Source organism: Salmo salar, chromosome 04 (assembly GCF_965601325.2).
Source record: "Salmo salar chromosome 04, fSalSal1, whole genome shotgun sequence".
NCBI lineage: Eukaryota > Metazoa > Chordata > Actinopteri > Salmoniformes > Salmonidae > Salmo > Salmo salar.
In genome coordinates this window covers 47,549,800-47,562,944 of record NC_138294.1, presented here as the reverse complement: position 1 = coordinate 47,562,944, position 13,145 = coordinate 47,549,800, and the positions used below count along the sequence as shown (strand labels likewise).

General features: G+C 42.9%; 1 protein-coding gene across 1 annotated transcript; it reads right to left on the bottom strand.

Moving 5' to 3' along the window:
- Positions 1-61: 61 nt before the first annotated feature.
- Positions 62-7,803, bottom strand: LOC106603104 (U2 snRNP-associated SURP motif-containing protein). The gene is made up of 24 exons (XM_014196329.3): positions 7,672-7,803; positions 6,951-7,044; positions 6,758-6,869; positions 6,545-6,654; positions 6,395-6,462; positions 6,207-6,301; positions 6,030-6,094; positions 5,723-5,888; positions 5,390-5,595; positions 4,713-4,756; positions 3,578-3,682; positions 3,416-3,482; positions 3,135-3,304; positions 2,827-2,989; positions 2,632-2,711; positions 2,444-2,531; positions 2,194-2,322; positions 1,834-2,014; positions 1,679-1,753; positions 1,535-1,598; positions 1,250-1,397; positions 900-1,010; positions 594-814; positions 62-506 (listed from the first exon to the last, which is right to left on the bottom strand). Exons 2-24 carry the CDS (start codon positions 7,035-7,037, stop codon positions 377-379), a joined length of 2,685 nt encoding a protein of 894 aa, XP_014051804.1. The 5' UTR covers positions 7,038-7,044; positions 7,672-7,803; the 3' UTR covers positions 62-376.
- Between the last annotated feature and the right edge of the window lie 5,342 nt (positions 7,804-13,145).

Here is a 13,145-nt window from a genome sequence, read left to right as displayed (position 1 = left end):
CGTGATTCAATAATGGTAGCCTCCACTAATTCATTCCCCACCTTGGACCCTGGACAATGGACACAATGCCAATAGTGATTTATTGTGACGTCTCAGGGACTAGTCGCAATAATCTGAATGGGGTTTAAAAACAAACAGCAAAACCAAAGAACTGTACAAATAATGTTCAAACGTGATCTTACAAAAAATTTGCCAAATCCTGACTGCAGCAATCAGGATATCGGTACGAGGGGGAACAAACAGCTGACAGTTCAGAGGCATTGTGAGGAAACGAGCGTGGTGGGGCTGTGTCATGGTAATCACTGGTGGAGCAGGGCAGTCCATGGGAGTCGCCTTGCTGCGTCAAGGGGAGAGGCATGGAGTCCAGGCCTCTGGATCAGTGTTTGCTCTTCTTTGTCTTTTTGTGGGAGCGGTGTGGTGACCGGGAGCTAGACCTCCTCCACGTCTTCCTGGCTGGCGAGGGCGACCGGGACCGCTTGGACTTCTTGGGAGACTTTGACTTTGTTCTGTTGGACAGTCAGCACAAATATATATACATGGAATACTGAACACATTAAATAGAACACAGACAAGTGATTTCACACAGGCCTTACTTTGAGGGAGAACGTCCTCTGTATTTCTGTGTCCGTTCCTCTGTGTCTCTACTACGTCCCCTGTCCCTGCTCCTGTCCCGGTCTTGACTCCTTTTACTCTTCTCCTTCTCCCGTCCTTTACTGCTCTCCTCTGTCTTGTCTCTCCTCTCCTCTTTCTTTGATCTGTCTTTTGACTTTGGCGTGGATCTCTCTTTCTTCTCCTGGTCATCCTTATCAAACTCCTGAGGATCAATTGCAGCCAGGTGAGTTATTGGGTCAAATGTACAACTGCAGGGCCTGTATGACATAAGCATACTAGAGACCCACCTTCTGTAGCAGCTTGTTCCTGTAGTGCTCCACCTGTTTCTGCACGTTCATTCCGGACTTCCTGGGCCTCTTCCCAGTCTCCAGCTCATCCTGGAACTGCATCACCTTCACCTGCAGCAAAGACAATAGTATGTTACTATATATACACTAAGAACAGTGGGTCCAATTGTTGCATAAATTAGTGGCAAATCAACTGCCTTCAAGAACAGAATTAGTCAAGCGTATTTGGGTTTTAGAAAAGCGTTATAGAAGACCTATGTATTGTCGGATGGCCGCTATGGACAGACTGAATTACTACTGCAGTGGGTTGGGTGTGGTACTGTGTTGGAGCCAGTGGACTGTGTGCTTGCCTCCAGCTCTCTCAGCCGGCTCCTCTTGCTCTCAGACATCTCAAAACTACTGAGGGAGCTCTTGAAGTCAGCACTGTCGTACTTCGATGGGCTGTCATCATCGCTGCTGTCACCCTCTGATTCGCCATCTCCTTCCTTAGTGTTAGCACTGCAGGGGGAGAGAAGATGAGGAAGAGCCACTCTACCATCTACTGCAAGACAGGCTACAATGATGGTAACTCGGGAAAAAGTTGCCTTCCCAAAAATGTCAACATCTTTTAGAGATGGCTTTCACCAGGTTCTTACCTTACATTCAGGTTGTCCCCAGAATATCGCTCTCCCACACTGTCCCATTTGGATTCAGTGTTAGCTGAAAGAGGAAGAGGCAGAGTGAGGGTTAGGAGTAGAGATGTGATTGTGGGGGTTTGCAGTGCTGAACGTGTACAGTACCTTGTGGAAGAGCTTCAGCATCGTCCACCCTCTCCCATTTAGACAGAGCCACTTTGGAGTGGGCCAGATCATCCACTGGAAAACACAAAACATCAAGTCAACAGCGTATACATTGTTTATGGTTTTTCACAGATAAATCGGCCAGGTTGACTTACAAGGCATTCCGTCGATGTCATCCATGGGAGCGCCCAGGGGAACTCCGTCAATGTCGTCAACAGGCACCCCATCCAGGGAGGCAGGGTCCCAGGCCAGGGGCGAGCCGTCGAGGTCATCCAGTGGAGCTCCATCTAACGGTGCCCCGTCCAATGGAGCTCCATCCAGGTCTGGAGACACCACCTGAGGTGAGAGACCCACATAAACCAATGACTCGAAATTCAGCTCTGCTTCTAGCTGCATTGTAACACACACACACACACACTATCAGAGAATGTAGCAGTCATCAGTGAAATAGGCATTGATCAAAACTATTTTCCAGGTCTTGTCCAGGAAGGGTCCTGTCCTGAGATCCAGCTCACCTCTACCCTCTCGATCACTTCATCTCCTGCCTTGACAAGACCCAGAAAGATATTCTGCAGCTGGATCAGGTAGGGCTCTGGGTAGACAGCCCAGTCTTCCCAGACCCTGAAACAGCCCATTATCTTTTGCTGAGAAAAGACAAACATAGGTGAGTGTTTAATGCATTTGCTCTGGTAAAGGCAACAACAAAACACAAGCTTGAAAAAGGATAATAAAGCATTGTCATTTTTTTTAAACTACACTTATTACCTTGAATTGTTCCGCTTGTAGTCTTGCTTGTATGTTTCGATATGCATCACTGATGTCACCAAATATCTGGGGCAATTTTGCTTCAAAACTGAAGGAACAAAGAAACAGTGAAAACCCTCAGATGGACACAGTATGACCACTGAGCGTGTGTATTCTATAATTAGACTTATCTAAAAAATACTTCTTACTATTTGCGATAATAAGATGCATTGGCAACTTTGGCACAGGAGTTGTACAAGATGTCGGATACCAGGTACAGTCTGGCAATCTGTGGAAATAAAGATGGACATGACGATTGTGAGTAGCATGTCACGTGAATGTGGTTGATCATGCACATGCGAGACTCATAGGATGGACCCGTGTACAGGAAGTGGGTGAGGGACCTTTTTCTGTAGGGGTGTCTGAAGGAGAGACAGGGACTCCGCGATGCACCCCACCACCTCCTCCGCTGCCTCAGCTCTCTCCAGACAGAACAGCATTGCGTCACCAACGTCCTCCCTACGAGGGGTGAGCCCTCTCAGCAGTGTCTCCAGTCTCTCTCTGTGCCTGGAATAAACAAACAAGTTTTGTTGCCCAGAAAACATTGACTTTCACCAGTCAGTTTTCCCATAACATTCCTCAGAGAACACTTTTCATCTCCAGTCTGCCTCAAAACCTCCCGCTCTGCCCCTGTATGTACAGCTACACTCACTCGGCCTTCAGCTGGCCCTTTTTCAGCTCCTCCTCCTGAGAGGGAGACTGTTCCTCCTCTCCCGCCTCCTCGTCTCCATGGAGATAGGGGTTCAGGAGGGGCGGCCTCCAGATGGAGCCCCCACGGAACATCCGGAAGTCTGCGGTCCTCCACTCACTGGGGGGCTCGCCCTGGGGATGGAGGGAGAGAGGGACATAGATGAGGCACAGCAGTGAGTAGAGTAGGGAGATGGACTCCTGGACATAGGGGTGTAGCCAGGTCAGATTAAGGGCATGACCTACCTGGAGAATGGAGTAGAGTTTCCAGCGGTAGTACACCTGCTCTTGGCTTTTGTTGTCAAACAGGAACCTGAAATCATCAATAGTTTAAAAGGTTAGTTTCAAAATATATATGATCATTGATAGAACGAGAGGGAAAGGGAACGCTCAGCAATGGCGCCTTACCTGAAGTCAGGGTTGTTCTTCTCTTTGCTCATAATGATGGCTTCAAACATGGGTCCCTCACGCACCACAAACTCTATCATCCTGTGGATGAGGCCCAACAGATTCCTGTGGAGTAAAAGGAGAGGGGATGAGAGACCAGACGCTGTGACTTGTCCCCCCCCCCCTCATTCAGACCAGTGGCCATGTCAAAGCTCTCACTGCACACTAGCACTAAGCCCCTTAACCTCTGTCTCTCTTCTATAACACTGTCCCTCTGCCATCATTTGTCACAGCAATGTTGAGGATATGTTGTGTGTTGGTCTGCACGCAAACAAACACACACACACAGGAGTGAGTGGGGGAGACTGTCTGTCCCTAGTGCGCATCTACATCAGAAGGCGATCATGACGTTGTCATGTATCTAGAATAATGTTTCTTCTTCCCCCAAATATTAAGTGTATAAATTAAAAAGTGGGACAATATGATAGTGACAACATTACTTACTACTGATTTTAATCTAAAACACATCTGCCTTCTAGCTGTATCTGTCTGCAGTGTCTCAGCCAACCCAGATAGGAAGAACCAAGGTTGCCACTGAAGTTAGTGCCAGTATGTTTGACAGGATATAGGCCTAACTCACTGACTCCAACACTCACTTAAGTCTAACAATCTATTTTCCCGACAGAGGATTACAATGGTGTCATTTACTAATCTAATGAGGACAACATTAATTAATAAACACTGACGGCTTTGCTTACTAGGCCAGAGATTCACTTTAACCATGTTCAACTGAGAACCACAGCCCCTCTACTAGTCATATACAGGGCCCCCAGTCCTAAGCAGCAGGGGTTACCAATTCCCTGAATATAGGCCATGTTGTCAACAAGATGGCTTAATGCAGACCAATGTTAGAACAGGACAAACTATGAGACACGTAGGGAGAAAAGCACAAAAACAGTGTTACGGTCTCAGCTGTCCTCTCCCATTAGTCATGTACATACAGACATAACACTTAGGACTGGGGCTTCCTGTCGGTCACATACGTACACAGGAACAGTACACCAGGGCCTCTGTCCTCTAACACTGTGTTCTGTCTGTGAGAACGGCTGGTCAGTCGTAGTAGCAGTAGTAGTAAGAATGGAGAGAGAGTGTGTACCTTTCTGTTGGGATAACCACTTTGACTACGGCTTCGGACAGAGTCTGTTCGTGAAGTCAAATCAAATAGTGAAGATATAAAAAAAGTGAGTATATATACAGATGAAACACTGCAGGATACATACAGCATAGAAAACGACGATAGCAGTAACAGCTATACATTATTTGAATGAGGGAAAAAGATCCCACATTCGAGAGACGGCTACACTATAAGTAAAGGATCTATACTATAGGATATCCCCACCCTCTTAAATTTTACAGTAACATTTTGATTGCATATGGTTCTGTAACAATACCTCACAACTCCATCTGGGTCAAACCCCCTGTCTTAGGACATATCCTAAAACTAAGACACTACTAGACTAAGGAATAGATTCATAACATGTCTATACACGCACCACGGGACAAACCAACTGGAATTTAAACAGAAATGGAACCGCTACTTCAGAACATGACCGTCACATGGTCTTGTGTGTGCATCTAAATGCAATTCTGAATTCTAAATCAAATTCTAAGCAATGTCCAGTTGATTGATCCTATGATAAATATCACCCGGCATAGGATATCCGCTACAAACACACATAAAATTGGCAAATTAACTGTATTGTAAAACAAAAAATATATAACCTTGAAAAAGAACCATGCACACACCCTACAGTGTTAAAAGAACCAACCTACCTTGTCAAACTCCTCCTTGGACCTGCCCCATGGCTTGGTAAAGTCATTGCGGAAGCGGTCTCGGGGCTGAGCGTTGAAGGGCAGGCCAGAGGGGGGTGGGGGGGTGGAGATTTTCAGTACCCCTATGGGTGTATAGAGAGGCTGGGGAGGGATGCGAACAGCTTTCCCCCATCCCAGCTTCATTTCAAAACCCATAACTGTTTTACCTGCAGCAAAAGGAGTAATGATCCTACATGAGCCACGGACATGATCAATGGAACACTTGACAGTGCATTTATCATCTGGCAGCGTTTACTGAATAGTATGTTTAATATTCTCTTATCACAGACCCACCGTCTAGAGCAGCCAAGGCCCTCTCTGCATCTTTCCTGGTCATAAAGGCCACGAAGCCTCTGTTTGTGACCCTGGTACGTTCCTCATCACTACGGGGCCACATGATCTTCACGCTTGCCAGGGGACCATACTTGCCAAACTCTTTGCAAAGCATTTCTTCATTCATCTGTCACATTATATAAAGCATCATATCAACACAGTTTCACAAAAATGCAGTCAGCATTTAAGTTGAACGTATCCCAAACAAGAGCAAGCTAGACTATATCTCCTTTGTCAAAACGTCCTAAGCAGAGAAGCGTTCCTTTACCTTTGGGTTAATGCAGCCAATGTACAGGTTGGTTGTGTTCGGTGTTGCTGGGTCATCATCAAATACTGGAGGAAGATGTGCATATTCAGCTAAACATTTAAAAGCTACTGAGGGTTCATCTTTGATTTGGACAAAGGCCATTATTTTTCCACTGCAAGGGACAGATCTGGCTCTTACTTGATCGTCGTGTTAGTGGTATGTCCACGTCTCCATATCCTCCTCCAGGCTCATTTTTCTTTTTTTTGTGCCTTTCTTCACGTTCCTCCTGTATTCTATGAGAACAGAGTCATTTTATGCACAAATGTAAACTACAAATTGGTCAAATAGAGTGAAACATGATTTACTACGGCGTGTGAAAAACATACTGCTTTAGCTCCTCTTTGAAAAGTTCAAGGTTGCTCTTCTTCTTCTCTTCCGTCTTCTTTTTAACAATCTGTAGACCAGACAAACATAAGGGGGCAAAATAATGAATAGTATTATCTTGTATACAATAAGAGATTCACATGGTGACTTACCGGCCTTCTGACTTCCGAAGAGTGTGCTGGTGAGACATTCTGGGACACTGAAGTAAACTTAGTGTTCGGTCGGTAAAGCTTGCTCTTTTTGACCTCTGCTGCTTCCTCTTCTGCAAAATAATTGAATAGAAAGAGTAACCATGTAGCACTAAAATAAGTGTTCATAATATAGAACCCCACCAGAGCTGTATTAGCCAGCATGTTTCTGCTCACCTTTAGTTGCATTCACGATCCCCCCACGAACAAACGTTTTCACCCCACTTTTGTCGTTACTGTCAAAAGATGCTAAAAACTCTTCAAAAACGTCAGCTGCCTTTTCTTGTTCCTGGAAATGACATTGTTTTAAAATTGTTATTATAGACCTGCACTTTGTTGCAGATATCTATAAAAGGGTCAAATATCTTACCTTTTTCTTCAGATCTTCTTGTTCTCTCTTGGTCAATGTTCTCTTAACACCTACAGGTTTCCCTTTCTTGCCATTTTTGTCTGCCATGCTGATACTGCAAATAAGCGGAAATACCGTATCAGTGTCAGTGGAGGAAATGTACATACACCCGACGAACAAACGTATTGTATTTTTTCTTTTTGTTGCGAGTTACAGTTCTTCTGGAACTGTGGGTTCCCATTTGCAAAAGCTCGCTGTATGCAACTTCATGCACACTTATTACATCTGCAGGTGTATAGTAAATAGTTAGCAAAGTGCTGTAGCTAGCCAGGTAGGTCAACTAGCTGTTTAGCTAGCAGTAGCGAGCTAGATGTGGCCACCCGCCTAACATTGTAAAGCTGGCTAGCTACACGTCATCATATTTGTTGACTGTAACTTACCTGCACATTTCTGTCGCCAGATACGAACCTTTGCTAATTAATATCTAGACAGCTATCATTTGCTTCCTTACTCTAGTTAGCTAGCTAGCTAACTCTGCTGATACGAGCCCTGACAATCACTGTGGTAGCTAACGTTAGGCCAAATCTCGCATGCATGTCGTGTGATCTGGCGTAAAGCTTTGCTACGGCGATCATTTTTAACTTACTACAATAAAAATAAAAAATGAAATAAAAGCTGGTTTTGAATGATCTACATCGCAATAAGTATGGATCATTGACACTAAAAGTTACACATTTCTTACCGTAGAAATGTACAATGCGTTTGTTATTGCTCCACCATTTTGAATAGACAAAAATGGACATAGCGGAAAAGCGATGTCACTTCTCGATCTGACCAATAAAACGGTCGTCACTAGTTAACACAGCCACAAAGTCGTAAACTCCGCCCATTTCCACAATTGACCTTCTTAACCTCAACCGTAACCGTAACCTTAACCTCAACCGTAACCACACTGCTAACCTTATGCCTAACCTGAAATGAACCCAAAAAGCACATGTATGTTTTCAGAAATGTTTACTATGTAGCCTGTGCTACTTTGTGGCTGTGCTATCTAGTTGACCCCACACCTGAGTTGTCGCTCTTTCAGTGGGCTATAATAAAATCATAATACCATAACATACATGCAATGTTATTTAGCTATGTAATCTATTACATTTAGTTAAATCTATTGTAAACCCCAAAACATTTGGGCTGTGTGATCTTTACACAATACATATGTAAGTGCAAGTAGGCTACATGTATAGAAAATGTGTTGATTACCAAATAAATGAAACATTTAATTATATTACGTTTTAAACAAGTTGCTATATTTTGTAGTTAATTTACAACTCATGTGAGCAACTGAACGACAGTAAGTAATCAAGCAAATCGAAATACACAAGTTGCTCATGATTTTATGCAAGTGCATAGTCTCATTAAAATTAATGTTTTACATTTTGTTAGTACATTTCCAGAGGCGCTGCTGTAAACAGTGTAAAATGGCCTCCATATACAGTGCCTTCAGAAAGTATTCAGACCCCTTCACTTTTTCCTCATTTTGTTATGTTACAGCCTTATTCTAAAATGGATTAAATAAAAAGAATTCCTCAGCAATCTACACACAATACCCCATAAGGACAAAGCGAAAAAAAAGTTTAGAAATTTTTGCAAATGTATAAAAAAAATAAGAAATACCTTATTTACATAAGCATTCAGACCCTTTGCTATGAGACTCAAAATTTAGATGAGGTGCATCCTGTTTCCATTGATCATCCTTGAGATGTTTCTGCAACTTGATTGGAGTCCACCTGTGGTAAATTCAATTGATTGGACATGATTTGGAAAGGCACACACCTGTCTATATAAGGTCCCACAGTTGACAGTGTATGTCAGAGCAAAAACCAAGCCATGAGGTCAAAGGAATTGTGTCGAGTCACAGATCTGGAGAAGGGTACCAAAAAATGTCTGCATCTTTGAAGATCCACGAGAACACAGTGGCCTCCATCATTCTTAAATGGAAGAAGTTTGGGACCACCAAGACTCTTTCTAGAGCTGTCCGCTCGGACAAACTGAGCCATCGAGGGAGAAACAACTTGGTCAGGGAGGTGACCAAGACCCAATGGTCACTCTGACAGAGCTCTATAGTTCCTCTGTGGAGATGGGAGAACCATCCAGAAGGACAACCATCTCTGCAGCGCTCCACCAATTAGGCCTTTATGGTAGAGTGGCCAGACGGAAGCCACTCCTCAGTAAAAGGCACACGACAGCAAGCTTGGAGTTTGCCAAAAGGCACCTAAAGACTCTTAGACCATGAGAAACAAGATTCTCTGGTCTGATGAAACCAAGATTGAACTCTTTGGCCTGAATGCCAAGCGTCACATCTGGAGGAAACCTGGCACCATCCCTACAGTGAAGCATGGTGGTGGCAGCATCATGCTGTGGAGATGTTTTTCAGCAGCAGGGACTGGGAGACTAGTCAGGATCGAGGCAAAGATCAACAGAGCAAAGTACAGAGAGATCCTTGATGAAAACCCACTACAGAGCGCTCAGGACCTCCGACTGGGGTTAAGGTTGACCTTCCAACAGGACAACGACCCTAGGTACACAGCCAGGACAATGCAGGTGTGGCTTCGGGACAATTCTCTGAATGTCCTTGAATGGCCCAGCCAGAGTCCGAACTTGAACCCGATCGAACATCTCTGGAGAGACCTGAAAATAGCTGTGCAGAGAATGGGAGAAATTCCCCAAATACAGGTGTGCCAAGCTTGTAGCGTCATACCAAAGAAGACTCAAGGCTGTAATCGCTGCCGAAGGCGTTTCAACAAAGTACAGAGTAAAGGTTCGGAATACTTATGTAAATGTGATATTTCCATTTTTTATTTTTAATAAATTAGCAAACAATAAAAAACAGTTTTTGCTTTGTTATTATGGGGTATTGTGTGTAGATCGATGAGGATTTTTTTGGTTTGTTATCAATTTTAGAATAAGGCTGTAACCTAACAGAATGTGGAAAAAGTCAAATGGTCTGAATACTTTCCGAAGGCACCGTAGATGCCAACCCCATTAACAAGTGCTATAAATACTTTGGGTAACAGGCTGAGATCACTGTCCTAACTTCACATGATAGTTCCCAAAATAAATGTGTGTCTAGTGTCTATATGAAGAGTATATAAATCTGTGTAGCCTGTCACTTCAGCTCTTTATCACTTGTAATTTAATTAATTAAATGTCTAGACTTTTTCCCGAGGTCAAAACATTTTGTAAACAAGAAAAGTAACTAAATGTGTGCCATACATACTAAAATAAACATCAGTATAAAGTGTCTTCAAAATGTGAGCATATTGGAAGGGTTAAGAGGGTGATTAATGAGATGCTTTTGATATAGGCTACAGACAGCACAGGTCCTCAACAATGATCACTGTAGGATGACAGTCCGGCCTTCTCGGCCTCTGCCTCTTCCCCTGCCACTGCCCCTCTGTGGACCCTGTCCTGGGCCTGCCCAGATCCTCATACCAGTGAAGCGGTCATTGAGGGTCACTCCCGTCTGAAAACCAGGAAACAGTCATGGTGACATATTCATTATTTATAAGGAGAAGGTAGCTGGTGGAACAACAGAATTAGACTCTTAATTTCATAGGATCTCTATGCTAAAGACATCGACATGTTCTAAACACTGGTAATGGCATATCACCTGATTTATAGTGGCCTTGAAGTTAAATCTGAGAGGGATGCCTTTGGGCTGGGGGGACGCCCCTGATGGACTGGATCGGTCCATCACTGTGGCCTGCTTAGCCTTGGCCCTGAGAGAGATCAGGTAAAGACATAGGACAGATAAGGATTAGCTTTTGTAGCCTATCTGAATACACATAATTAGAAATAAAACGTTTGTTTTGTACAGAACCCACAAAGGCCTTTCCGTAAAACATGGCTGCAGTGTGTACTAATGTATGTGCAACTCACGTGGGCTCTGAGTTGGCTTTGGAGTTGGGCAGTGACACCGTCAAGGTAGAAACACCGGAGGGCGCCTTTTTCCAGCTATTGCAGGTAATGTTATGAGAACATAATAATGAGCAATACTACCAATATAATTTGGTTTATTTGTCCCAAGCAACCACAGTGATGTTATCTCACCTTCTAAGCTTTTGGTACTTATCAATTTTTCCATTTGCTGCAGGAAACTAGAAGGAGGGGAAGATAAATGTACATGTAAGGGTTTCTTTTACTATTATTCTGTGTATTCATTCAGATGAATTAGTAGGTGTTAGACACCGTACTAAGATCATCTATTGCAAACCATAAAAAAACAGAATTCATTGAACAGTACCCAGTAATATGCCTTGTTTTACTCATGCTGAACATGACCTCTGTTTGCATGGCTCTTACTGTAAGTGCGGTGATACTGTACATTCATTACTCTGAATAGCATGAATAGCAAGGTTGTGTATAAGTATTATAAATGTGTAAACAACAAAATACCCCTCTGTTTAGGATGAATGGCTTCCTACCGCCCTGTCTCTGTTTGGGCTGGAATGGTGGCTTCTTCTGCCCTCTGAATTGGGGAGGAGGCCTAATACGGCGACACAGAATCATACCCATAAAGAGACTGTACAAATCAAATGAAAAAGACAAACAGTATCCCTAGCGATATCCCTAAAAGTGCATGGAATTGTGAACAAATGGAATCAATGTGTTTCACAAATAAACCTATCAAAATCATATGTCATAACTCAGTAAATTGCTAATATAATTTTCTGTATTGGAAGAACAGGAGTCTAGGCCTTCATACATTTACATAAGACTAGAGTAGGTTCCCAAAGCTCAAGTCCATCTGACCCTGAAGCTACTCATTTGAATGTTTCTTAACTGCATAACTGATGTACAAATCCTGTGTTTACACAAACATAACAAAATGACATACATACACATCATGTATATACTATACACACATAAAACCCATGCATACACATCTTGTATATACTATACACACATAAAACACATAATGTATATACTATACACACATAAAAATCATGTATATACTATACACACATAAAACACATACACATTATGTATATACTATACACACATAAAACCCATGCATACACATCTTGTATATACTATACACACATAAAACCCATGCAAACACATCATGTATATACTATACACACATAAAACCCATGCAAACACATCATGTATATACTATACACACATAAAACCCATGCATACACATCTTGTATATACTATACACACACATAAAACCCATGCATACACATGTATATACTATACACACATAAAACCCATACATACACATCATGTATATACTATACACACATAAAACCCATGCGCCCAGAGAGAAGGAAAGCCCTGTCAGAGTCTAAGAGAATCTTATGTGTTATAAATGTGCTGTGATAATGCATTAAGCAAACATGCTGTACCTTCTCAAAGCCCCTGGGGGACCTCTGTATGGTTGATAAAATGCACCCTTGAACAACGGTTTACGTTTTCCAAACTGTGCTCCTTCCTGAAGGGAAAAACCCCCCAAACAATTACCTTTTGTCACATCTGACCAATAACTTGGACTAAACAGTGTGTGCACTTACTACATTGCATCATATTCACATATTGGAAAAGTGTAAATGTCAGTCATTTTCTGTGCACATACCTTTGTGTTCAAAGGAGGTCTTTTTAAAGGGCTCACACCTTTGAGGTGATGTGCTCCAAAAGGAGTCTTTCTGAGATATGGTTTTACTCTGTAATAGCCAGGAATGGGGGGTGCCATGTAACGCGATTTGTAGGGTCCTAAAAAAAATGGTTATAGTATAATCAGCTCATTTCTCCAGAAGTGTGATGATATGGTAATGATGAATGTCTTCATATAGAGGGACATGCAAGCGATGAGTGACCAATACAGTAGGCGTACCTTGTTGGAACTGATAAGGGCCACGTCTGAAAGGAAATGTCCGCTGTTGTCCTGCCCTGTCCAGTTTCTTGAGGACAGTGTTTTTGTTTGTGGTACGTCGGTCCCGAGCCTTGTTGGCAGCCTTATTTGCCTTGTTCTCTTTTTTGTTCAGTTTGATGATGTCATCTGGGAACAGGGAAGTAAAGCTGTGTTTCAGATGAGAGTAGTCACTGACAATTGAAGCATGCACTCCAAGCTGAAATCACTCATTTTAACGTGTCACTTGAGAAGCTGAATCCATTACGTGTAAGGGGAGCTAATGGGGTCCAAAATTACAGTGG

Bases quoted from the DNA above. Each gene is read 5' to 3' on its own strand.
- LOC106603104 (XM_014196329.3), bottom strand. From the start codon at position 7,037: ATGGCAGACAAAAATGGCAAGAAAGGGAAACCTGTAGGTGTTAAGAGA. The intron at 6,870-6,950 runs GTAAGATATTTG...TGTCATTTCCAG, and splicing joins AAGAAGATCTGAAGAAAAAG to GAACAAGAAAAGGCAGCTGA. The intron at 3,483-3,577 runs GTAAGGCGCCAT...TGATGATTTCAG, and splicing joins AAGAACAACCCTGACTTCAG to GTTCCTGTTTGACAACAAAA.